Source organism: Hemitrygon akajei, chromosome 2 (assembly GCF_048418815.1).
Source record: "Hemitrygon akajei chromosome 2, sHemAka1.3, whole genome shotgun sequence".
NCBI lineage: Eukaryota > Metazoa > Chordata > Chondrichthyes > Myliobatiformes > Dasyatidae > Hemitrygon > Hemitrygon akajei.
The window spans coordinates 14,061,542-14,084,490 of record NC_133125.1 but is presented as its reverse complement, the minus strand read 5'-3'; the positions used below and the strand labels follow the sequence as shown (position 1 = coordinate 14,084,490).

Genomic DNA, 22,949 nt, shown 5'->3' with positions numbered 1-22,949 from the left:
GCCTTCACTGCCGCCGTGACGTGCCATCATCTTCCGTCAGCTCCGCCGCTGAGGTCTTGGTTCGATCACTCTTTGTCCGGAATCTCCTCCTTGACCTTCCCGCCATGGGTGACCAGATGGCATCGCTCTCGGGATCTCAGGAACTCACAAGCCTCTCTACCACAAGGTGACGACCCTTGGAAAAGAACGTACCTGACTCTACCCCAGCCCCTGTCAGAGCGTTCCATGCACCCACCACTCTCCATGTAAAAAAAAAACTGACCACTAATATCCCTCCTATACTTTCCTAAATTCACCCTAAAATTATGCCCCTTATATTAGGCATAGCCACCCTGGGAAAATGCACTGGCTCTCCACTCTGTTTATGCCTCTTGTAGTCCTGTACTGTACACCTCTATCAAGTCACCTCTCATCCTCCTTCACTCCAAAGAGAAAAGCCCCAGCTCACTCAACCTTTCTTCGTAAGACATGGTCTCTCATCCAGCCAGCATTCTGGTGAATATTCTCTGCACCCTCTCTAAAGCTCCTATATCCTTCCTGTAATGAGGAGAACAGAACTGAGGACAATACTCCAAGTATTCTTTGACAAATATATAACAACCCAAATACCAAGTACACTTCATATCCATTGCTTGCATTTTTCTATGTGGGTAACCCTGCTTTTCATTTTAAAATTTTGTGGGTTTTTTCAGATGCAAAACAAGTCACAGGCAATTCTTTCTTTTGGAAACTTCCAATTTTTTTTAAAGTACAAGGAGTAGATGAACCGGACAAAGTATAGCCTCTAATGCTCACCTTGGCATCTCTCCAGCAGCACAACATTCTGCAGATGCTGGAAATCTTAAGCAACACCCACAAAATGCTGGAGAAATGCAGCAGGTCAGGCAACATCTATGGAGGGAAATAAACAGTTGATGTTTCAAGCCAAGACCCTAAACAATAACCGTTTATTTCTTTCCATTGATGCTGCCTGACCTGATGAATTCTTCCAACAATTTGTGTGTGTTGTTCTGGTCCTGGCATTGTATCAGGCAAACAAAGTCTAATAATTTATAAAGATCACAGGCTGTGCAATCGGAAAAAGTATCCACCAGAGAACCATGTGCAAAAATGAATACATAAATTTAATAAGGTATGGGAGAGTATTAAGTTGGAGCAGAACAAATTATGAGAGCGGCAATTGGGAAAGCTGTTTTTGAGCAAATCCACATCTGACATGTGGAGCAGGGGGGCAGGGGGTGTTTAAGGATGAACTGGACAGAATACAGGACAGGATGTTCCTGTTAGAAGGAAGGACAGGGATGGGAAGTCAAGAGAACCTTGGCTGTTGAGGGAAGTGATGAACTTAGTCAAGAAGGAAAAGAAAAGTTATCTGAAGCTTAGGGTGCTTGAGGATGCGGGCATGATGTGGGAGGTCAGGGACACTGATGGTGCCTCCGGCTGCTACAACTGTGAAAAGTGTGTCCAGGTTCATCTCCCGAAGGACCGCGTTGGGGCACTGGAGAGGCAACTGGATGACCTCAGGTTCATCCGGGAAAACGAGAGTTTTCTGGACAGGACCTACAGCGAGATCGTTACACTGAAGATACCGGAAGAGAGAAGGTGGGCGACAATACTTACCTTTATTAGTTGAGGCAATGGTTCAAAAGTCAGTAAGGTATGTTGCAGATTTATAAAACTCTTGTTTGTCTGCATCTAGAGAATTGCATTCAGTTCCAGTCACCTCATTATAAGAATGATTTGAGGCTTTGGAGATTTTGCAGAAGACATATACCAGGATGCTGCCTGGATGAGAGGGCATGTGCTATCATGAGAGGCTGGACAAACTTAGGTAGTTTTCTCTGGACTGGCTGAGGCTAAGGGGAGATCTGATAGAGGTTCATAAGAGGCAGAGATAGACAGTATATTTTTCCCAGGTTTGAAATGTCTAATACCCGAGGTCATGCGTTTAAGGTGAGAGAGGGCAATTTCAAAGGAGATGTGAGGGGCAAGTTTTTTCTTTACACAGAGAGTGGTGGGTGCCTAGAATGCACTGGATGGGGTGGTGGTAGAAGCAGAAAGAGGGAATGTTTAGATAGGCACATGAATGTGAGGAAAATGGAATATGACATTGCGTAGGTGGAAGAGATTAGTTTACTTAGCCATTTGGTTACTAATTTAGCTGCTTCAGCACAACACTCCAGGCGGAAGGGCCTGTTCCTGTTCTTTACAGTTCTATAGTCTAAATCAGGAGCCCACCTACCTTCCCCTTTCCACAATATCAATGATATGTTTTCTTGCAGCCACGTGGAACTCTAGCTTATGACGATGACTCTAATGATACCTTGTTCACACAGCATTATCCTGGAGGATCCCTAAAGATCTCTACCATCCGGGCCATGCCATCTTCTCATTGCTCCCATTGGAAAGGAGGTACAGAAGCCTTAAGTCCCACACCACCAGGCTCAGAACAGCTGCTTCCCTTCAACCAATCTGTCCTTGAACGAACCGCAAAAATGTAATCAATATCTCGATACGGCAACACAAACACCACTTTGCATGACAATGGGCTTCATTTTTTTTGTTCTAATTGTGTTCTTTCTTCTAAAGATTATGTTTGACTTATAGTCACATAGATGCATATTACAGTTCAGGCTCTTCAGCCCACAATGTTGTGCTGACCAATATAAACCTACTCCATGATCACTCTAAATGTTCTCCTACACAGCCATAACCCTTCATTTGTTCTATCGTTCATACCTATCTGAGAGTCCTTTAAAAGTCCGTAATGCTTCTGCATCTACCACCACCCCTGGCAGCACGTACCACACACCTGCCACTCTCTGTGTAAATAGCCTACCTCTGATATCCCCCCCTTAACTATCCTCCAATCATCTTAAACGGGTGTCCTCGGGTATTTACCTTTGCCACCCTGGAACAAAGGCACTAGCTACCCATCCATGCCAGGGGCTCCCAACCTGGGACCATGGACCTCTCGGTTAATGGCAGGGGTCCATGGTATAAAAGAGGTTGGGAACTTCTGGTCTATGTCTGATGCTTGTGAATGCTGCTTATCGGATGCTGTGTGCCAGTGACGCTGCTGCAGGGAAGTTTCTCAAAGCACCTGTGAGCACGTGAGGTGGTGCAGATGATAACAAACTTGAGTTTGACTTGAAACCATAATGGAGTACTGCGTTCCTTTCTGGTTGTCTCGTTATAGGAAAGATGTGGAAGCTTTAGAGAGGGTGCAGAGGAGGTTTACCAGGATGATGCCTGACGGCATCACATCACTAGTCAATCTCTGGCTTGACTCGGGCAGCTGCATCACTGCCTGGTTCAGAAATTGCACCATCTCGGATCGCAAGACCCTGCAGCGGATAGTGAGGTCAGCTGAGAAGATCATCGGGGTCTCTCTTCCTGCCATCACAGACATTTACACTACACGCTGCATCCGCAGAGGAAACAGCATTATGAAGGACCCCACGCACCCCTCATACAAACTCTTCTCCCTCCTGCCGTCTGGGAAAAGGCACAGAAGCATTCGGGCTCTCACAACCAGATTATGTAACAATTTCTTCCCCCAAGCTATCAGACTCCTCAATACCCAGAGCCTGGACTGACACCTTACTGCTCTATTGTCTTGTTTATTATTTATTGTAATGCCTGCACTGTTTTTGTGCACTTTATGCAGTCCTGGGTAGGTCTGTAGTCTAGTGTAGTTTTTGTACTGTGTCATGTAACATCACGGTCCTTAAAAAACGTTGTCTCATTTTTACTATGTACTGTACCAGCAGTTATGGTCGAAATGACAATAAAAAGTGACTTGACTTGACTTGACCTGACACACAAGCTGGTCTGAAGATCCTGAATTTCCTGGATTTGTTTGCACCGTTGCGGTTTCTTTCAGTACTCTGTCTGTTTGTGCTCACTGTGCTCGACTGTGCACATGCTGAGCTAAATGCCAGATCTGGCTTTCTTCTTTCCTCATTGGAGTGAAAAATGTGTTCATACTCGTACACTCCATGCTCCTGTTAATAATTAGGGAGATATCGGAGATAATAGAATGTTTGAAAGGGAACAAAAATGCTGTAATTGAAGTTAATGGCATCCAGTGGTGAACTGCCACTTTTCAGTTTTTCCCCTAATTTTCATATAATTACATATTCCACATACAATTAGCAGCCTGTAATGAGTAGTTTTATTGATATTTTAAAATCTGGTATCCTTTTTTGTTCAAAGACAACAAAGAACAAAATCACCATTCATTTTTAAACAAATGTCTTTGTAATTAGTATACTGTTTTGTCCTTCAATTAGCTGTCTCCATGGAAAATAAAATAGTGGACATTTTACATTGATCACACAGGCATAATATGAAGAGATAGAAATAAAATCAAGTTCATTATCACAGGTGTATGATATTAATTTGTCTTTTTGTGACAGCAGTACAGTCATCATTATTGTTATGTGCCTTTTTGTATGGCGTAGGTGATCATGGTCTATCCATGACCATGATTGCTCTTGGTAATTTTTTCTACAGAAGTGGTTTGCCATTGCCTTCTTCTGGGCAGTGTCTTTACAAGATGGGTGTCCCCAGCCATTATCAATACTCCAGAGATTGTCTGCCTGGCGTCAGTGATCACATAACCAGGACTTGTGATATGCACCAGCTGCTCATATGACCATCCACCACCTGCTCCCATGGATTCACGTGCCCCTGGCTTCACGGGGGGGGGGGTGCTAAGCAGGTGCTACACCTTGCCCGAGGGTGACCTACAGGCTGGTGCATTAGAATCAGAATCAGGTTTATTATCACTGGCTTGTGTCATGAAATTTGCTAACTTAGCAGCAGCAGTTCAATACAATACGTAAAATAGAAGAAAATAAATAAATAAATAGATTTCATTGACTAGATTAAAAATCATGCAAAAAACCCAGAAATAATATATATTTAAAAAGTGAGGTAGTGTTTAACAGTTCAATATCCATTTAGGAATCAGATGGCAGAGAGGAAGAAGCTGTTCCTAAATCGCTGAGTGTTTGTCTTCAGGCTTCTGTACCTCCTACCTGATGGTAACAGTGAGAAAAGGGCATGTCCTGGGTGCTGGAGGTCCTTAATAATGGATGCTGCCATTCTGAGACACCGCTCCTTGAAGTTGTCCTAGGTACTTTGTAGTCTAGTACCCAAGATGGAGCTGACTAAATTTACAGCCCTCTGCAGCTTCTTTCAGTCCTGTGCAGTAGCAACACCTCGCCCCCCCATACCAGACAGTGATGCAATCTATCAGAATGCTTTCTATGGTACATCTATAGAAATTTTTGAGTGTTTTTGTTGACATACCAAATCTCTTCAAACTCCTAATGAAGTATAGTCACTGCCTTGCCTTCTTTATAACTGCATCGATATGTTGGGACCAGGTTAGGTCCCCAGATATCTTGACACCGAGGAATTTGAAACTGCTCACTCTCTCCACTTCTGATCCCTCTATGAGGATTGGTATGTGTTTCTTTGTCTTACCCTTCCTGAAGTCCACAATCAGCTCTTTCGTCTTACTGACGTTGAGTCCCAGGTTATTGCTGTGACACCACTCCACTAGTTGGTATATCTCACTCCTGTACACCCTCTTGTCACCACCTGAGATTGTACCAACAATGGTTGTATCAACACATTTATAGATGGTATTTGAGCTATGCCTAGCCACACAGTCATGAGTACAGAGAGAATAGATCAGTGGGCTAAGCACACACCCCTGAGGTGCACCAGTGTTGATAGTCAGCGAGGAGGAAATATTATCACCAGTCTGCACAGATTGTGGTCTTCCGGTTAGGAAGTCGAGGACCCAATTGCAGAGGGAGGTATAGAGGCCCAGGTTCTGTACCTTCTCAATCAGGATTGTGGGAATGATGGTATCAAATGCTGAGCTATAGTTGATAAGCAGCATTCTGATATAGGTGTTGGTGTTGTCTAAGTGGTCTAAAGCTGTGTGAAGAGCTATGGAGAGTGAGTCTGCCATTGACCTATTGTGGCGATAGGCAAATTGCAAAGGGTCCAGATCCTTGCTGAGGCAGGAGTTCAGTCTAGTCATGATTAACCTCTCAAAGTGTTTCATCACTGTAGATGTGAGTGCTACCGGGCAATAGTCATTAAGGCAGCTCACATTATTCTTCTTAGGCACTGGTATAATTGTTGCCTTTTTGAAGCAAGCGGGAACTTCCGCCTGTAGCAGTGAGAGGTTGAAAATGTCCTTGAATACTCCCGCTAGTTGGTTGGCACAGGTTTTCAGAGCCTTACCAGGTACTCCATCGGGACCTTCCACCTTGCGAGGGTTCACTCTGTTTAAAGACAGCCTAACATCAAGTTCTGAGACGGAGATCACAGGGTCATCAGGCGCAGCAGGGATCTTCACAGCTGTAGTTGTGTTCTCCCTCTCAAAGCGGGCATAGAGGGTGTTGAGTGGAGGGAAGGAGCTTCTTACGCCTCCTTTGGTATCTCCGCTCTGCCACTAGCACAGTGCAAGACATTAAAAAATTACTAATAGTTATAAAAATAAGTAGGGCCAAAGGTGAACAATAAGTTAATGTTCATGGAGCGTTCTGAGATCTGCCTCTCGCACACCACTCTGGATCAGAATCTGATGTTCAGGTAACTGGATTGTTTGCCCACTGTAGGTCCATAGCACAATATCAAGCGGCTGGAAGGTACTACCGGCAGAAACTCCCAAATTATCAGCTCTACTGGAAATGACAGGCATCTAAGCTGCTGTGCAATTTTTAGAAAACTTCATTCTAGTCAGGTTACATCAGGAGTCAGCGATGATCCCGTCAAAAAAGCTTAGATCATTATCCAGTGGCAGCCTCTGCGGTGCTATCAGTCAGTCGCACTACAGAAGATTATTAAAGATGAGGTTTATTTGTCACACGTCCATCAAAATATAGAAACATACAATCCTCAGAGAGGGCTAAGGATGATATAACGATCTCTGCTAGCGCCCCTGTAATAGTTGCATAGCTCCCACAGGGTCTGAGAGAACACCTTGTTAAACCCTGGGGATTTATCCATCCTAATTTGCCTCAAGACAGCAAACACCTCCTCTTCTGTAATCTGTATAGGGTCCATGACCGCACTGCTGCTTTGCCTCATTTCTATAGGCTCTGTGTTCATCTTGCAAGTAAATACTGATGCAAAAGATCCATTTAAGATCTCCCCATCTCTCTTGGCTCCACGCATAAATTACCATTCTGGTCTTCCAGAGGACCAATTTTGTCCCATGCACTCCTTTTATTATTTACCATATCTGTAGAATCCCTTAGGATCCTCCTTCACCTTGTCTGCTAGGGCAACCTCATGCCTTCGTTTAGCCCTCCTAATTTCTTTCCTAAGTGTTCTCTTGCATTTCTTATACTCCATGAGCACCTCATTTGTTCCTACCTGCCTATACCTGCTGTACACCTCCTTTTTGTTAACAAGTATTGTACTTCAATATCTGTATATTTATTCATTTTATGGGTGTCACCAGCTAAGCTAACATTTTTTTCCCATCCCTAGTTTCCCTTGAGAAGGTGGTGATGAGCTGCCTTCTTGAACTGCTGCAGTCCCTGAGGTGTAGGTGCACCCACAGTGCCGTTAGGGAGGGAGTTCCATGATTTTCACAGGCACATACAAGCTTTGTTCTCTCAAAGTTTCACTTTTGAGGCCTTCCACTTACCAAGTACAGCTTTGCCAGAAAATAGCCAGTTCCAATCCACACTTGCCAGATACCATCAAAACTGGCCTTTCTCCAATACAGAATCTCAAGCCGTAGCCCAGACCTATCTTTTTTCATATTTACTTTGAAACTAATCTGTAACAAATGGTAATAATTTTGAAAATAGTTGTAGAACACAACAATACAGAAACAGACCCTTTGGCTCCATCTACTCCATGCTGAGCTATTAACTGGCCTCGTCCCATTGACATTCATTCAGACCGTTGCCCTCCATACCACCTCTCACCCATATGCCTATCCGAATTTCTCTTAAATGTTGAAATTGAACCCACATCCACCACTTCTGATGTCAGCTCATTCCACACTCACTACCTTCTGAGTGAAGAAGCTCCCCCTCAATCAAGTTCCCCTTAAACATTTCACCTTTCACCCTTAACCCATGACCTCAAGCTCTAGTCTCTGCCAGACTTTGTGGAAAAAGCCTGCTTATATTTAGCATCTGATACCTAAAATGATAGTCAGAATGCTATTACGTTATCAATGTAACATTATCTGATTTCAAAAATAAACGAAGAAATCAGGACAGGTATTCAAGGCGATAGGCCTTGGGTGATCTAATGGCAACTCTGGTAAAGTGGTAGTTAACTCTGGTTATCAAATGAGGAGTACAGATGAGGTAAATGCAAGCAGGGTTTTTCCACTGAGGTTGGGTGAGACCTGAACTAGAGGTCATAGGTTAGGGGTGAAAGGTGAGATGTTGAAGGGAACCCTGAGCAGAACTCCTTCACTGTTGTGAGAGTGTGGAACGAGTCGCTAGCACGAGTGGTGGATGCAGGTTTGATTTCAACATTTAAGAGAAGTTTAGGTAAGCATACGGATGAGTGAATTATGGAGGGCTATGGTCCAGCTGCTAGCCGTTGGGACTCGGGAGATTAATAGGTCAGCACAGACCAGATGGGCTGAATGGCTTGTTTCTGTGATGTGGAGCCCTGTGTCAAAAATTGCAAATGCAACATGATGTTAAATTTTGCCCTATAAATAAAAGCAAATGAATTAAATTGAACGATGATGGCACATTCCTGGTAAATGCTACTTACTTATATAACTTATTGCAGTTTATAAAAATGGCATATTGTTTTTAAAGCACCTCACTGCATTCAGAGTTACATTATGCAATAGAAAACAGACTGAAGGATTCTGTCTTAAGATCAGTCATACACGAGGTCACATTCCATTCCAGGTAAGATCAGTGAACTTGATGTTGTTCAATGACATGACGTTTTCTTTGACTTAAAACTTAACAAATACACTGTTAAGGACAAACACGATGAAATCTGCAAATGCTGGAAATTCAAACAACAACACACACAAAATGCTGGTGGAACACAGCAGGCCAGGCAGCATCTATAAGGAGAAGCACTGAGTCCTGACAAAGGGTCTCGGCCCGAAACGTCGATAGTGCTTCTCCTTATAGATGCTGCCTGGCCTGCTGTGTTCCACCAGCATTTTGTGTGTGTTACACTGTTAAGGAACTTTTTATTAAAAAGCAACACACACACACACACACACAAATGCTGGAGGAACTCAGCAGGTCAGGCAGCATTGTTGACCATAAAAAAATTAAATTATGGAAGTAAACATTTCCCTGAAATGAGATAAGGACAGTGAAAGTAGACAAACTAAGTGCCTTTGTTCTTGTTGGGTGGCAGAAGGAACAGAGACCTCCATTTTGTGAGACTATTCTGCAAGATCATAAGACATAAAGAGTAGAATTAGGCCATTCGGCCCACTCAGTCTGCTCCACCATTCCATCTTGGCTGATTTATTACCCCTCTCAATCTCAATCTCCTGCCTTCTCCCTGTAACCCACAAACCCTTATTAATGAAGAACCTTTTGACCTCCACTTTAAATACACCCAATGACTTGGCCTCCACAGCCGTCAGTGACAATGAATTACACAGATTCATGCCCATTTTGCTAATGAAATTTCTGTTCATCTGTTTTAAAGGGACATCCTTGTATTCGGAGGCTGTGCCCTTTGGTCTTAAGACTCCCCACATCCTCTCCACATGCACTCTATCTAGACTTTTCAATATTTTGTAGGTCTCAATGAGACCCCCCCTCATTCTTCTAAAGTCCAGCAAGTCCAGACCCAGACCTATCAAATGCTCTTTGTACATTCATCCTTTCATTCCCGGGATCATTCTCGTGAATCTTCCTTGGACCCTCTCCAACGCCAGCACATCCTTTCATAGATAAAGGGCCCAAAACTGCTCCCAATACTCCATGTGCTGTCTGACCCCGGCATTACATCCTTGCTTTTATACCCTTGTCCTCTCGAAATGAATTCCAATCTTTAACTGTGCTACAAGATCACTCTGTACACAGCAAGCATTCAGGTACAACACCGTCCGTCCTGTATTCATCACCCTTTTCAATCTTGCCCTCATGTTACCAGAAGTTAAATTCTCATCTCTTCCTGAACTTGGTATTTTTATTTGTTTTGGAGTCTTTTGTAACCTCTCCTGCACTCTTTCTCTTCTATCTTTTCCCCATTGATCATGTGGATAACCAGAGGCTTTTTCCCAGGGCTGAAATCGCTAACACGAGGGGGCATAGTTTTAAGGCGCTTGGAAGAGCATACGAGGAGGATGACAGAGGTAAGTTTTCCACACAAGAGAGTGGTTGGTGCATGGAATGCACTGCCTGAGACGGTGGTGGAAGCAGATACAATAGGGTCTTTTAGAGACTCATAGATAGGTACGCAGGGCTTAAGAAAAGAGGGCTTTGCAGTAGGGAAATTCTAGGCAGATTCTAGAGTAGGTTACATGGTTGGCACAACATTGTGCCTGTAATTAGATTAGATTAGATTCAACTTTATTGTCATTGTGTCAAGTACAGATACAAAGCCAATGAAATGCAGTTAGCCTCTAACCAGAAATGCAAATAGTGTTTTTTACAAAATAACTGCGAATAAAAAGTAAGTGCTACAGCACACAAATATAAAAGTACTGAGACAGTACAATATGAGTGCAATACTGCTTAGCGCTGTGATGTGAGGTTCAGCAGGGTCACAGCCTCAGGGATGAAGCTCTTCCTGAGCCTGCTGGTGTGGGAGCGGAGGCTCCTGTAGCGCCTACCGGATGGGAGGAGACTAAAAAGTCCACGGTTAGTGTGAGATGCATCCTTGATAATGCTTTTTGCCCTGCCCAGGCAGCGTTTATGGTAGATGTTCTCAATGGTGGGCAAATGGGTGCCGATAATCCGCTGGGCAGTTTTCACCACATGCTGGAATGCTTTGCAGTCCGATACGGGACAATTGCCATACCACACTGAGATGTAGTTAGTGAGCATGCTCTCAATGGTACAGCGGTAAAAGTCCATCAGTATCCTTATACAGAAGTGAGCTTTCTTGATGCTCCGCAGGAAATAAAGGCGCTGCTTTTTGATCAGGATGGAGGAATTCAGGGACCAGGTGAGATCCTCGGAAATGTGGACACCAAGGAATTTGAAGCTTGATACACACTCCACTACAGCTCCGTTGATGTAGATGGGGATGTCAGTGTGGCTCCTAGCATGCCTGAAGTCCACAATGATCTCCTTGGTCTTCTGGGTGTTAAGGGCCAAGTTGCTTTCGGCACACCGCACAGCCCGGTGCTGGACCTCATCCCTGTAGGCCGTCTCGTCATCCCCTCTGATCAGGCCAACCACCGTGGTGTCGTCTGTGAACTTGATTATGGGGCTAGAACCATGTACAGGAACGCAGTCATAGGTGAAAAGGGAGTACAGAAGAGGGTTCAGCACACAGCCTTGAGGCACGCCGGTGTTCAGGGTGAGAGTGGAGGAGGAGAGGTTGTCTAACTTAACAGATTGGGGTCTGTTAGTCAGAAAGTCCAAGGTCAAATTGTAGAGGGGTGAGCTGATACCAAGCTGGCAAAGTTTGGAATTCAGTTTGGAGGGGGTCACAGTATTGAATGCCGAACTAAAGTCAATGAACAGCATTCTGACGTAAGAGTTGGGGCTGCCCGGGTGGGTCAGGGCAGAGTGAAGTGCCATGGAGATGGCATCCTCTGTTGACCTGTTGGTGCGATAGGCAAACTGATGGAGGTCCAGGGTAGCGTGCTGTAGATTTCTATGTTCTATGTTTTCTTTATCCTCACTTTTCCAAACTGTTGAACCTACTATTCAGTTCAGTTTTTGCACAGTTGCCTCCTTTTGCACATCAGCCGTTTGTCAGTCTTTGTTAATGTATCGTTTTTCATAAAATTCTGTTGTATTTATTTGAACATGAAGAAAGTGAATCTCAAGGTAGAATATGGTAACGTACATGCCCTTTGATAATACATTTATTTCTGAACTTGAATAACTATCTGAATTGAATCTTGATTTTAAATTGAGATGAATGGACTCCTTTTTATCTGAAATTTCAATGTTAATTTGAATTGCTAGACTACACAGCCAGCGACTTACTTCAGAAGGGAATTGTGGAGATTACAACCCAATCTATTATATCAGAGTAGCTTTGAATGGTACCTTGGCTAATTTTTTCTTATTTTGTGAGATATGAGTATTGTAATTACAGTTTCAAAGAACAGAAATATATGTGGGCAGCATTCTGAAGATTGAATCGCTGAACAACTTGAAACATTCAGTGGCCACATTATTAGGTACCCCCTGTACTTAATAGAGAGGCCACTCAGTGTATGCTTGCGGACTTCTACTGCTGTACGTGTTGTGTGTTCAGAGACGCTCTTCTGCACACCACTGTTGTAACCATGGTTATTTGAGTTACTGTCACCTTCCTGTCAGGTGGAACCGGTCTGACCATTCTCCTCTGTTCTCTCTCATTACCCAGAGAACAGCCACTCAGTGAATGCTTTTGTTTCTCGCACCATCTCTGTAAACTCTAGAGACAGTTGTGCATGAAAATCCCAGGAGATCAGCAGTTCCTGAGATACTCAAACCACCCCATCTGGCACCAACAATTATTCCACAGACAAAGTCACTTAGATCACATTCCATCCCCATTTTGATGTTTGGTCTCAACAACAACTGAACCTTTTGACCATGTCTGCATGCTTTTATTCATTGAGTTGCTACCATATGATTGGCTAATTAGATATTTGCATTAACAAGCAGGTACTTAATTAAGTGGCTAATGAGTATATTTTACATAAATAGAAAGGGAACTGAACATTGTAAGCATTAAATCAGATTGCTATGTTTTGTAACTCCAAAACGTAAAACTAATTGCAAGAAAAAGACCAAGAGAATGAGTCTAGTTTGTTGCGTTTAAAAAAAAATGTGAACAGTTTGCAGTTGCAACACACATTGTTTCCTCAAAAAGAAATCTGCTTTAAATCTCACCCTGGTCTTTAATGATTGGAAATTCCCTCTTTACACAGAAAGATGACTCCTCAGAGTTCACTTCTCTCTGGTTGCTGTTTCTCTGAACTCAGAAGAAATAAACGTGCCTGAGCAATTAGCAACCAAATGCACAGGAACAGTCAACACATAAATATGGACACTTCTGGGCAAATGAAGTGATCCTACAGGAACGCTCATAAAGCAACATGATCAGATAAATGTGGATTATAAACACAAATGTGAACCACAAACAGGGATCAATTAAATATATGCAAAAACACTAATCAAATATACATGCCTGAAATGAAATACATTTATTACTCACCTTAAGATGCTTCAGTCAGTGCTTTTAGAGTATTGGGGCGTCTTTGTGCACTAAATTCTCGTCGGCATCATTTTACTACAGCACTAACCCATTTCAAATGGGTGCAAATATAATCTGTCAGGAATTTAAACGATTACATTGACTGATACACCAAAATAGGACAGCTGGCAGATTAAACCACTCAGAAACATTTTTCTCCCCACTCAGTCAATACTGGGCTTGACATTTCGGGCTATTTGAATATTAATTAAAGGTCACTTTATTTCCACAGCTTGACAAGTGACGGGAAGCAGACAGTGGTGGTGGGTGGTGTTGAAATTAAAGTGTTCTTGAAATCTAGCTCTCCTGCAGATTCTCTTCCCCTTCATTTTCCTCCCGAGCTCACCTCTCCCTCTCCGTTTTCACACCTCTCCTTCTGTGCGTTTTGGGAGTGGAGCGTTTCTGGGAAATTGTGCATGGATGCTGTGAGGAAGGCGAAGAACGATGGCATTTATAACATTTGGATACACAGCATAACGACATGACTGTCTTTATGATTTACCCAAATAACCTTATTGCTCTGTTACCATTGCCCTCCTCTTACTCAAAATGAGGGGTATAGATAGGGTAAATGCAAGCAGGACTTTTTCACTGAGGTTGGGTGGGACTACAACTGGAGGTCATGGGTTAAGGGTGAAAGGTGAGAAGTTTAAGGGGAACATGAGGGGAAACTTTTTTTAGTCAGAGTGCTGTGAGGGTGTGGAATGAGCTGCCAGCGCAAGTGGTGCAAACGAGCTTGATTTCAAAGTTTAAAGGATGTTTGGATAGGTACATGGATAGTAGGGGTACGGAGGGCTATGGACCTGGTGCTGGTTGGTTTCGGCATGAACTAGATGGGCCAAAGGGCCTGCTTCTGTTCTGTCCTTCTCTATGACTCTCATATGCTTGATCGTCTCTTAAATGCAATACTCTTCATATCCAAGACCTTAGTTAATATTGATTATCTTTTAAGACCATGAGACATTGTTGTAGAATTAGGCCAATAGGCCCATCTCATTATGACAGATTCATTTCCCTCTCAGCCCCAATCTCCTGTCTTCTTCCTGTATCCATTCATTCTCTGCCTCATCAAGAATCTATAAAGTTCTGCCTTAAACATACCAAATGACTTGGCCTCCACAGCCACCTGTGGCAATAAAATCCAGATTCATCACTCTCCGGCTAAAGAAATTCCACTTCATCTCTGTTTTAAATAGATGTCCCTCTATTTTGAGGATGTGTCCTCTTGTGTTAGACTCCCACACCATAGGAAACATCTTCTCCACATCCACTCTATCTCAGCCTTTCAACATTTGGTAAGTTTCAATGAGATCTCCCCTCATTCTTCTGAATTCCAGTGAGCAGAGACCCAAAGCCATCAGATGCTCCTCACACAAGCCTTTAAAGGAAGTTCACATATTCTTTGGCCAGACAGATCAGCCAGATTTTTCAGAATAGGATTCCACAATTAGCATGGAATTATTTGCTGCATTCTGGCTCCAGGGTGAATGTTATCCACAGCTTTATTCCTCTGCAAACTCACCTTAAGTCAGTCCCAAGCACAATACCTGCCTCCATTTCCACCCTCATTTTGTTGGTCAGGTGTCAATGGAATTCATTGCCACAGATGGCTGTTGAGGCCAAGTTACTGGGTGTGTTTAGAACATAGAATAGTACAGGCCCCTAAGCTCATTATGTTGTGTCAATCTTTTAACTGACTACAAAGATCAATCTACCCTCTCCTCCCACAGTGGCCTCCATTTTTCTTTCATATCTCAATGTCCCAAATGTACCTGTCTCTATCAACTGGCCCAGCAGTGTATTCCATTCACTCACCACTGTCAATGTATAAAATCTACCTCTGACATCTTTCCCTTCTCTTCACTTTCTGCAGGGTTGTTCCCTACGCAAATCCCTTGTCCACTTGTCCCTCCCCACCGATCTCCCTCCTGGCACTTATCCTTGCAAGCAGAACAATTGCTACAACTACCCCTACACCTCCTCTCTCCCTATCATTCAGGGCCCCAAACAGTCCTTGCAGGTGAGGCAACACTTCACCTGTGAGTCTCTTGGGGTCACCAACAGTGTCCAGTGCTCCTGGTGTGGCCTCCTGTATGTCAGTGACACTAGACGTAGATTGTGAGACAGCTTTTTCGAGAATCTATGCTCTGCCAGAAGGTGCAGGATCTCCCAGAGGCCGCCCATTTTAATTCCACTTCCCGTTCCCATATGTCAATCCATGGGCTCCTTCACTGTTGCAATGAGGCCACACTCAGGTTGGAGGAACAACACCTTATATTCTGTTTGGGTAGCCTCCAACCTGATGGCATGAACATTCAGTAATGCTGCCCCCCCCCCCCCCCATCACTATTCTCTCACCTTAGCTCCCTGCTTGTCCATAGTCTCCCTCGGTGTTCCTTCCCCCTTCTTTCTTCCATGACCTTCTGTCCTCTCCTATCAGAATCCATCATCTCCAGCCCTGTGTCTCTTTCACCAACTTCCCAGCTCTTTACTTCATCCCTCCCCCTTCTGGTTTCACTGATCCAGCTCCCCACCTCTCTCCCCTCCCGCACCTTTTAAATCTACTCATCTTTTTTCTCTCCAATCCTGCCAAAGGGTCTCAACCCAAAATGTCGATTGCCCTTTTTTCCACAGATGCTGCCTGGCCTGCTGAGTGCCTGTTGCTCTGTCATGCCCCTTACACTTTTCGCCAATCACCTTAAAGGATGTCCTCTCATATTTACATTTCTGCTCTGAGTAAAAGGCGCCCGTTGTCCACTTGATCTATGCTTATCATTAGTGCGTCTCTGTCGTCACCTCTTATCCTCCATCACTCCAAAGAGAAAAGTCTGAGCTCACTCATCCTATCCTCATAAAACATTTAAGACATTTTTTCATCTTTTCCAGATTTTATGGATGTGAAGGACTGCTTCATACATTTCACTGATGATACAAACTGTGTAACCCAGTAAAGTGAGGAGAATGAAAGTTACAAGTTCACAGTGGGAAGTTCTCCCAGCTCCTCAGCCCGAAGGTACATTCAGTGGTCACACCTGCTTGTTAATCCATATATCTAGTTAGCCAGTCATGTGGCAGAAACTTAACGCATGAAAGCATGCAAACACGGTCAAGAGGTTCAGTTGTTGTTCAGACCAAACACAGAATGGGGAAGAAATGTGATCCAAGTGACTTTGATTGAGAAATCATTGCTGGTGCCAGATGGGGTGATTTGAGTATCACAGAAACTGCTGATATCCTGGGATTTTCACACGCAACAGTCCCTAGAACAGGTATTTCCAACCTGGGCTTCACAGAATCCTTGCTTAATGCTATTGGTCCATGGCATAAAAAAGGTTGATCTTCTGGAATTTCATGCTCAACAGTCTCTAGAAGAATGGTGTGAAAGACAAAAAAAAATCCAGTAAGTGGTATTTCTGTGGGCAAAAATGCCTTGTTAATGAGAGCAGGGAATGGCCAGACTGGTCCAAGCTGACAGAAACGTGTTAGCAACTCAAATAATCATGTGTTACACAGTGGTGTGCAGAACAGCATCTTTGAATGCACAACACATCAAATCTTGAAGTGGATGGGCCACAGCAGCAGACCACAAATATTCACCCAGTGGCCACTTGTTAGGTACAGGAGGTATATGATTAGGAGTAGTCAGCATGACTTTATCAAAGGCAGATCATGCCTTACGAGCCTGATTGAATTTTTTGGGGATGTGACTAAACACATTGATGAAGGAAGAGCAGTAGATGTAGTGTATATGGATTTCAGCAAGGCATCTGATAAGGTACCCCAAGGCTTATTGAGAAGGTAAAGAGGCATGGGATCCAAGGAGACATTGCTTTGTGCATCCAGAACCGGCTTGCCCACAGAAGGCAAAGAGTGGTTGTAGACGGGTCATATTCTGCATGGAGGTTGGTCACGAGTGGAGTGCCTCAGGAATCTATTCTAGGACCCTTACTCTTCGTGATTTTTATAAATGACCTGGATGTGGAAGTGGAGGAATAGGTTAGTAAGTTTGCTGATGACACAAAGGTTGGAGGTGTTGTGGATAGTGTGGAGGGCTGTCAGAGATTACAGCGGGACATTGATAGGATGCAAAACTGGGCTGAGAAGTGGCAGATGGAATTCAACCCAGATAAGTGTGAAGTGGTTCATTTTGGTACGTCAAATATGATGGCAGAATATAGTATTAATGGTAAGACTCTTGGCAGTGTGGAGGATCAGAGGGATCTTGGGGCCCAAGTCTATAGGACGCTCAAAGCAGCTGTGCAGGTTGGCTCTGTGGTTAAGAAGGTGTACGGTGTATTGGCCTTCATCAATGGTGGAATTGAATTTAGGAGCCGACAGGTAACATCGCAGCTATATAGGACCCTGGTCAGACCCCACTTGGAGTACTGTGCTCAGTTCTGGTCGCCTCGCTACAGGAAGGATGTGGAAGCCATAGAAAGGGTGCAGAGGAGATTTACAAGGATGTTGCCTTGATTGGGGAACATGCCTTATGAAAATAAGTTGAGTGAACTTGGCCTTTTCTCCTTTGAGTGACGGAGGATGAGAGGTGACCTGATAGAGGTGTATAAGATGATGAGAGGCATTGATCGTGTAGATAGTCAGAGGCTTTTCCCCAGGGCTGAAATGGTTGCCACAAGGGGACACAGGTTTAAGGTGCTGAGGAGTAGGTACAGACGAGATGTCGGGGTAAGTTTTTTTACTCAGAGAGTGGTGAGTGCGTGGAATGGGCTGCCAGCAACGGTGATGGAGGCGGATATGATAGTGTCCTTTAAGAGACTTTTGGATAGGTACATGGAGCTTAGTAAAATAGAGGGCTATAGGTAAGCCTAGTAATTTCTAAGGTAGGGACATGTTCAGCACAACTTTGTGGGCTGAAAGGCCTGTATATGCTGTAGGTTTTCTGTTTCTATAATAAAGTGGCCACTGAGTATATGTACTTTAATAATAAATTTACTTTGAACTTTGAATGTCAATTCAAAGTGAGTCACTGGGTGGTGTGATCTTGGCCCCGAGCCCTCTTGCAGCAGCTGGGTCCTGGAGTCCGCTGTTTAGACAATTTATACGGTGGGCCAGATAGGGGGGCGAGAGCCAAGTTCGCTCACTCTCTCCGCAATATTCACTCCTCCTTTCTAGGCACCGGAACCTTTAGTTGCAATGGCCCCCGGATACAATCCATTGTTTGGTCTTTTTAAACACCGGCACAGACAGACAGAAATGACAGGGTGTTGGGATCCAGAGTGAGAGCAGATTTTGCTCACCCTCTCTGCATGACACCGAGGCTATGCAGACTGCCCCGGCTGCTGTGCTCTGTGCCCGCTAATATGATGAACCGATAAGTGAGGCTTTGGGCCTAGTCTGGGGTTCAGATCTGAGGACTCAATGTGGTTCGGAATGTTGTTGTCCACTCAATTGTTTGCATGATTTGTGGCTCCTCCCCTTTCTCTTACGCACCAAGCGTTGGCCGTTTATTTTTAATTAATTGGACTCTTTCGGTTTTCTTATAACCATATAACAATTACAGCACGGAAACAGGCCATCTCGGCTCTTTTAGTCCATGCCAAACGCTTACTCTCACCTAGTCCCACCGACCTGCACTCAGCCCATAACCCTCCATTCCTTTCCATATACCTATCCAATTTTACTTTAAATGACAATATCGAACCTGCCTCTACCACTTCTACTGGAAGCTTGTTCCACACAGCTACCACTCTCTGAGTAAAGTAATTCCCCCTCGTGTTACCCCTAAACTTTTGCCCCCTAACTCTCAACTCATGTCACTTGTTTGAATCTCCCCTACTCTCAATGGAAAAAGCCTATCAATGCCAACTCTATCTATCCCCCTCATAATTTTAAATAACTCTATCAAGTCCCCCCTCAACCTTCTACACTCCAAAGAATAAAGACCTAACTTGTTCAATCTTTCTCTGTAACTTAGGTGCTGAAACCCAGGTAACATTCTAGTACATCTCCTCTGTACTCTCTCTATTTTGTTGACATCTTTCCTATAATTCGATGACCAGAACTGTACACAATACTCCAAATTTGGCCTTACCAATGCCTTGTACAATTTTAACATTTTGTCCCAACACCTATACTCAATGCTCTGATTTATAAAGGTCAGCATACCAAAAGCTTTCTTCACCATCCTATCCACATGAGATTCCACCTTCAGGAACTATGCACCGTTATTCCTAGATCACTCTGTTCTACTGCATTCTTCAATGCCCTACCATTTACCATGTTTCTTGCTTTGTGGCTACTGTAAGCAAACAAATCTCAAGGCTCTATAACTTATACATTCTTTGATAATAAATGTACACTGAATAAATTTTACTGTCCTCTCTCAGTAAAGCAGCAGGTTGAACAGAATTAAACTTTGACCATTTCATTCGTAAATGATGCCAAAAGGTGGTGAGTGAAACAGAGACCCTTTACAAATGTCACTTATAGTTAGATATATGTGAGCGATTGCTGTTCAATTATCTGACCTTGCCTGATGCAATTGGTCACGCTCACTAACTCACTGCTGGCTGTGAGGAGCTGTCTCTGAAAACAGCTCTGGCCAGAGAGCAGACAGTTATTGTATATCCAACCATAGGAACTTCATTTGAAAGGAAAAAGAGTCAGGGAAATCACCTCTATTTTCACATCAACCACAAGACACAGATTTCCACTGTAAGAGAATAAAACAAAATTCCTGACACAAGGACGCCAAGGGCATGAACAGGATTTATTAGTAATTCCTTTATCCCAAAGAGGATGGCAACTTGCCTTCTTGAAATGCTGCAGTCAACCTGGTCCAGAACTCAACTCATGCCAGCTTGAATCTGATCTTGTGGCAACGGGGGAGCAGTCCCATAAGAACTCGCAACGAAGCTGTTCAATCCTGTGTGCGTGACTGACCCAGTGGGAATGGGACACCTTGGTGGTGAGGGAAGGCATTCCCATCAGAACTCTAAGTGACGCTGTTCAAACCCACTGGGTGGCACTGACCCAGTGATCATGGGGGAGCTTGATCACAGTCCCATCAGAACGCTAACGAAGCTGTTCTATCCAGAGTGTGTGACTCCGACTCAGCGGTAACGGCGGATCTTGGGTACAGTCCCATCAGAACGCTAACAAAGCTGTTCTATCCAGAATGTGTGACTCCGACTCAGCGGTAACGGCGGATCTTGGGCACATTGTCATCAGAACTCTAACGAAGCTGTTCAGTCACGACTGCCATGACTCTGATCTTGTGGCAATGGGAGAACTTGGGCATATTCCCGCTCGGGCTGATGTGTGGACAGCGGTGGAAGTGCTCCTATCAGCAGTTAGAGCTCTGGAGGACAGTGGGACACCTGAACAGGTTACTCTTTGTCACTTGGCATCAAGCTCATTTTGCTGGGGATCCAGACACATATAGATGTGACCCCATCGTACTCCTCTTCTGAGGAGATTCTCTGCAGATGGTGAGGAAACTCGACAGAGAAATGAAGGGTCAGTTGTCCCTCGATACGGCTGTAAGATCCACGAGGCTGGTTCTGTCGCATTGCTGGTCAATCCTGATGGTCCAAGTTGGAAATGCTGGAGGAAATCAAATGATGCTTTCTGTCTCCAAAAATAATGTTCCTGTTCTTCAAGATGCTTAGAGAATTTTACTCATTCTTAATAATTTCCATAAAAATTAAAACTTCAGCTACTTTTGAAATGCCAACCATTCATCTGTACATCTGCATGGATTTCCTTTCCACTACGCAGAGGTGATTCTTTCATACACTTCGTATTTGAACTGGATCCCTTTCTCCTCCTGAATGCCTGTAGGTACATCAGGGAACCTGTGTAAAAATCACAGAGCACCTTAATAAGATTCAGAAGAGTATTCAGAACATTGTAATAGTAGAATTAAAATCGAGTGCACAACACCACTGACCCAAGTGCTTCATTCAGCGATGAGACACAGCTACGATGGGGCCAGACCATTTTAAATTTTAGAACAAAGGGAGCTCATCTCATATACTTCTACCCTAGGGAAGCATTACTGAAAATAACAATGTTGTGGAGGTTGTTTCAAGACATCAAGGTCACAGAACAGGTTTCTACACAACTCCCATTAATCTTCACATAGAGGTGCCCAATAGCACAGTGCTTTACAGCACCAGCTGTAAGACTGGGGTCCGATTCTCGCTTCTGCGTGTAAGGAGTTCGTACGTTCTCTCTGTGGCCACACGGGTTTCCTCCAGGTGCTCTGGTTTCCTCCCACATTCTAAAGATGTACGGTACTGTGCGGAAGTTTAAGATACTCTAGCCACATTTATGGAAAGACTTGTGCACAGTACTGTATGGGTTGGGGGTTAGTAAGTTGTGGGCACGCTAAGTTGGCGCCAGAAACGTGGCAACATTTGCAGGCTGCCCGGCACATTCCTCACTGATTTAATTTGATTTGAAGGACTGTGTTTTGATGTACACGTGACAAGTAAAGCTCTTTAAATCTTTATTTTAATTAGCACCTGGATTTTGCTCTCCGTAGCTCATTGCAAAGAAGCACTTAACAGAAAGATTTAAATGTGCTTGATTGCATAACTGCCCTTTTGTAGTTCAGTGGAAAAACATCTGACTGTTATTCAATCATCCTCCAAAGGAAAGAACCTTTTACTGATTTCCCAGATAACACACCCACTTACTGGTCTCAGCCCCTGCACTAGTGGCTCCAGAGTAAATCCCTGTGCCTCATCAGATATCTCTCTCTCCATTCCCATAACAACCCCAACCCCCGACAGTCACTTTCGGGATTATGGGAAGGGAGAATTGTCTGACCCGAGATTTGGATTCCTGAGAAAAGAAAGCCCTTAAACAACAGACGTGGCGATGTGTGCCTCTGATAAGATGTTATCACTGAATTTTCCCGGGCTATGTGTTTAGCAAAATGGATCGATTTTTGTGGATTGAATGCTACCAAATGAAGGAACACCTGCACTGCCCCACTACAACTGGTGCAGTAAGTTTTAATTAAAACTGCCTCGTAGGCAAGTCATGTCTGTGAATGAGATTCTGACAATCTTTCAAGTTTGTCAAAGTCTTTGGTGAGGCCACACTTGGAGCAATGCGTAATTTTGGTCACCCAAAGTCTTGGTTAAATTGGAAAGAAGGCAGAGGGGACATACAGGGTGGTGCCTGGACTAGAGGGCGCAAGTTACAGGGAGAGGTTGGCCAGGCATTCCATGGAACGTGGGAGAATGAGGGGTGACCTTACAGATATGTTTAAAAATATGAGAAGCAGAGACAGTAAGTTTTTTATCCAGGGAATGGGAATCCAAAACTAAGGGGGCATAAATTCAGGGATTTGAGGGCATTATTTTCACAGAGAGCGATGAGTATCTACAATGAGCTGGCAGAGGAAGTGGTTGGAGCAGATGGAATGGTATTATTTAATAAAAAGCACTTGGTCAAGTTTATGGTGAGTGCAGATTGAAGGGATATGAAATGAATGCAGGAAATTGGGATGAGTACCGTGGTCAGCAAGTGCTGGATGGGTTGAAGGGTCTGTCCGTGCT

The 22,949-nt window shown here is 43.9% G+C and overlaps 2 protein-coding genes across 2 annotated transcripts in view; both read right to left on the bottom strand.

Moving 5' to 3' along the window:
- The window catches only part of ankrd34bb (ankyrin repeat domain 34Bb), a 40,653-nt gene extending 27,217 nt beyond the window's left edge, over window positions 1–13,436 (bottom strand). Inside the window, exon 1 of the mRNA XM_073067335.1 lies at window positions 13,378–13,436. The gene's annotated coding sequence lies outside the window, so the exon portion shown is untranslated. The remainder of the gene's footprint in view (window positions 1–13,377) is intronic.
- Window positions 13,437–20,127: 6,691 nt separating this feature from the next.
- dhfr (dihydrofolate reductase) overlaps window positions 20,128–22,949 on the bottom strand; it is a 33,960-nt gene continuing 31,138 nt past the window's right edge. The window contains exon 6 of the mRNA XM_073067317.1: window positions 20,128–21,233. Within this exon, the coding sequence (XP_072923418.1) occupies window positions 21,149–21,233 (85 nt within the window). The 3' untranslated portion in view covers window positions 20,128–21,148. The remainder of the gene's footprint in view (window positions 21,234–22,949) is intronic.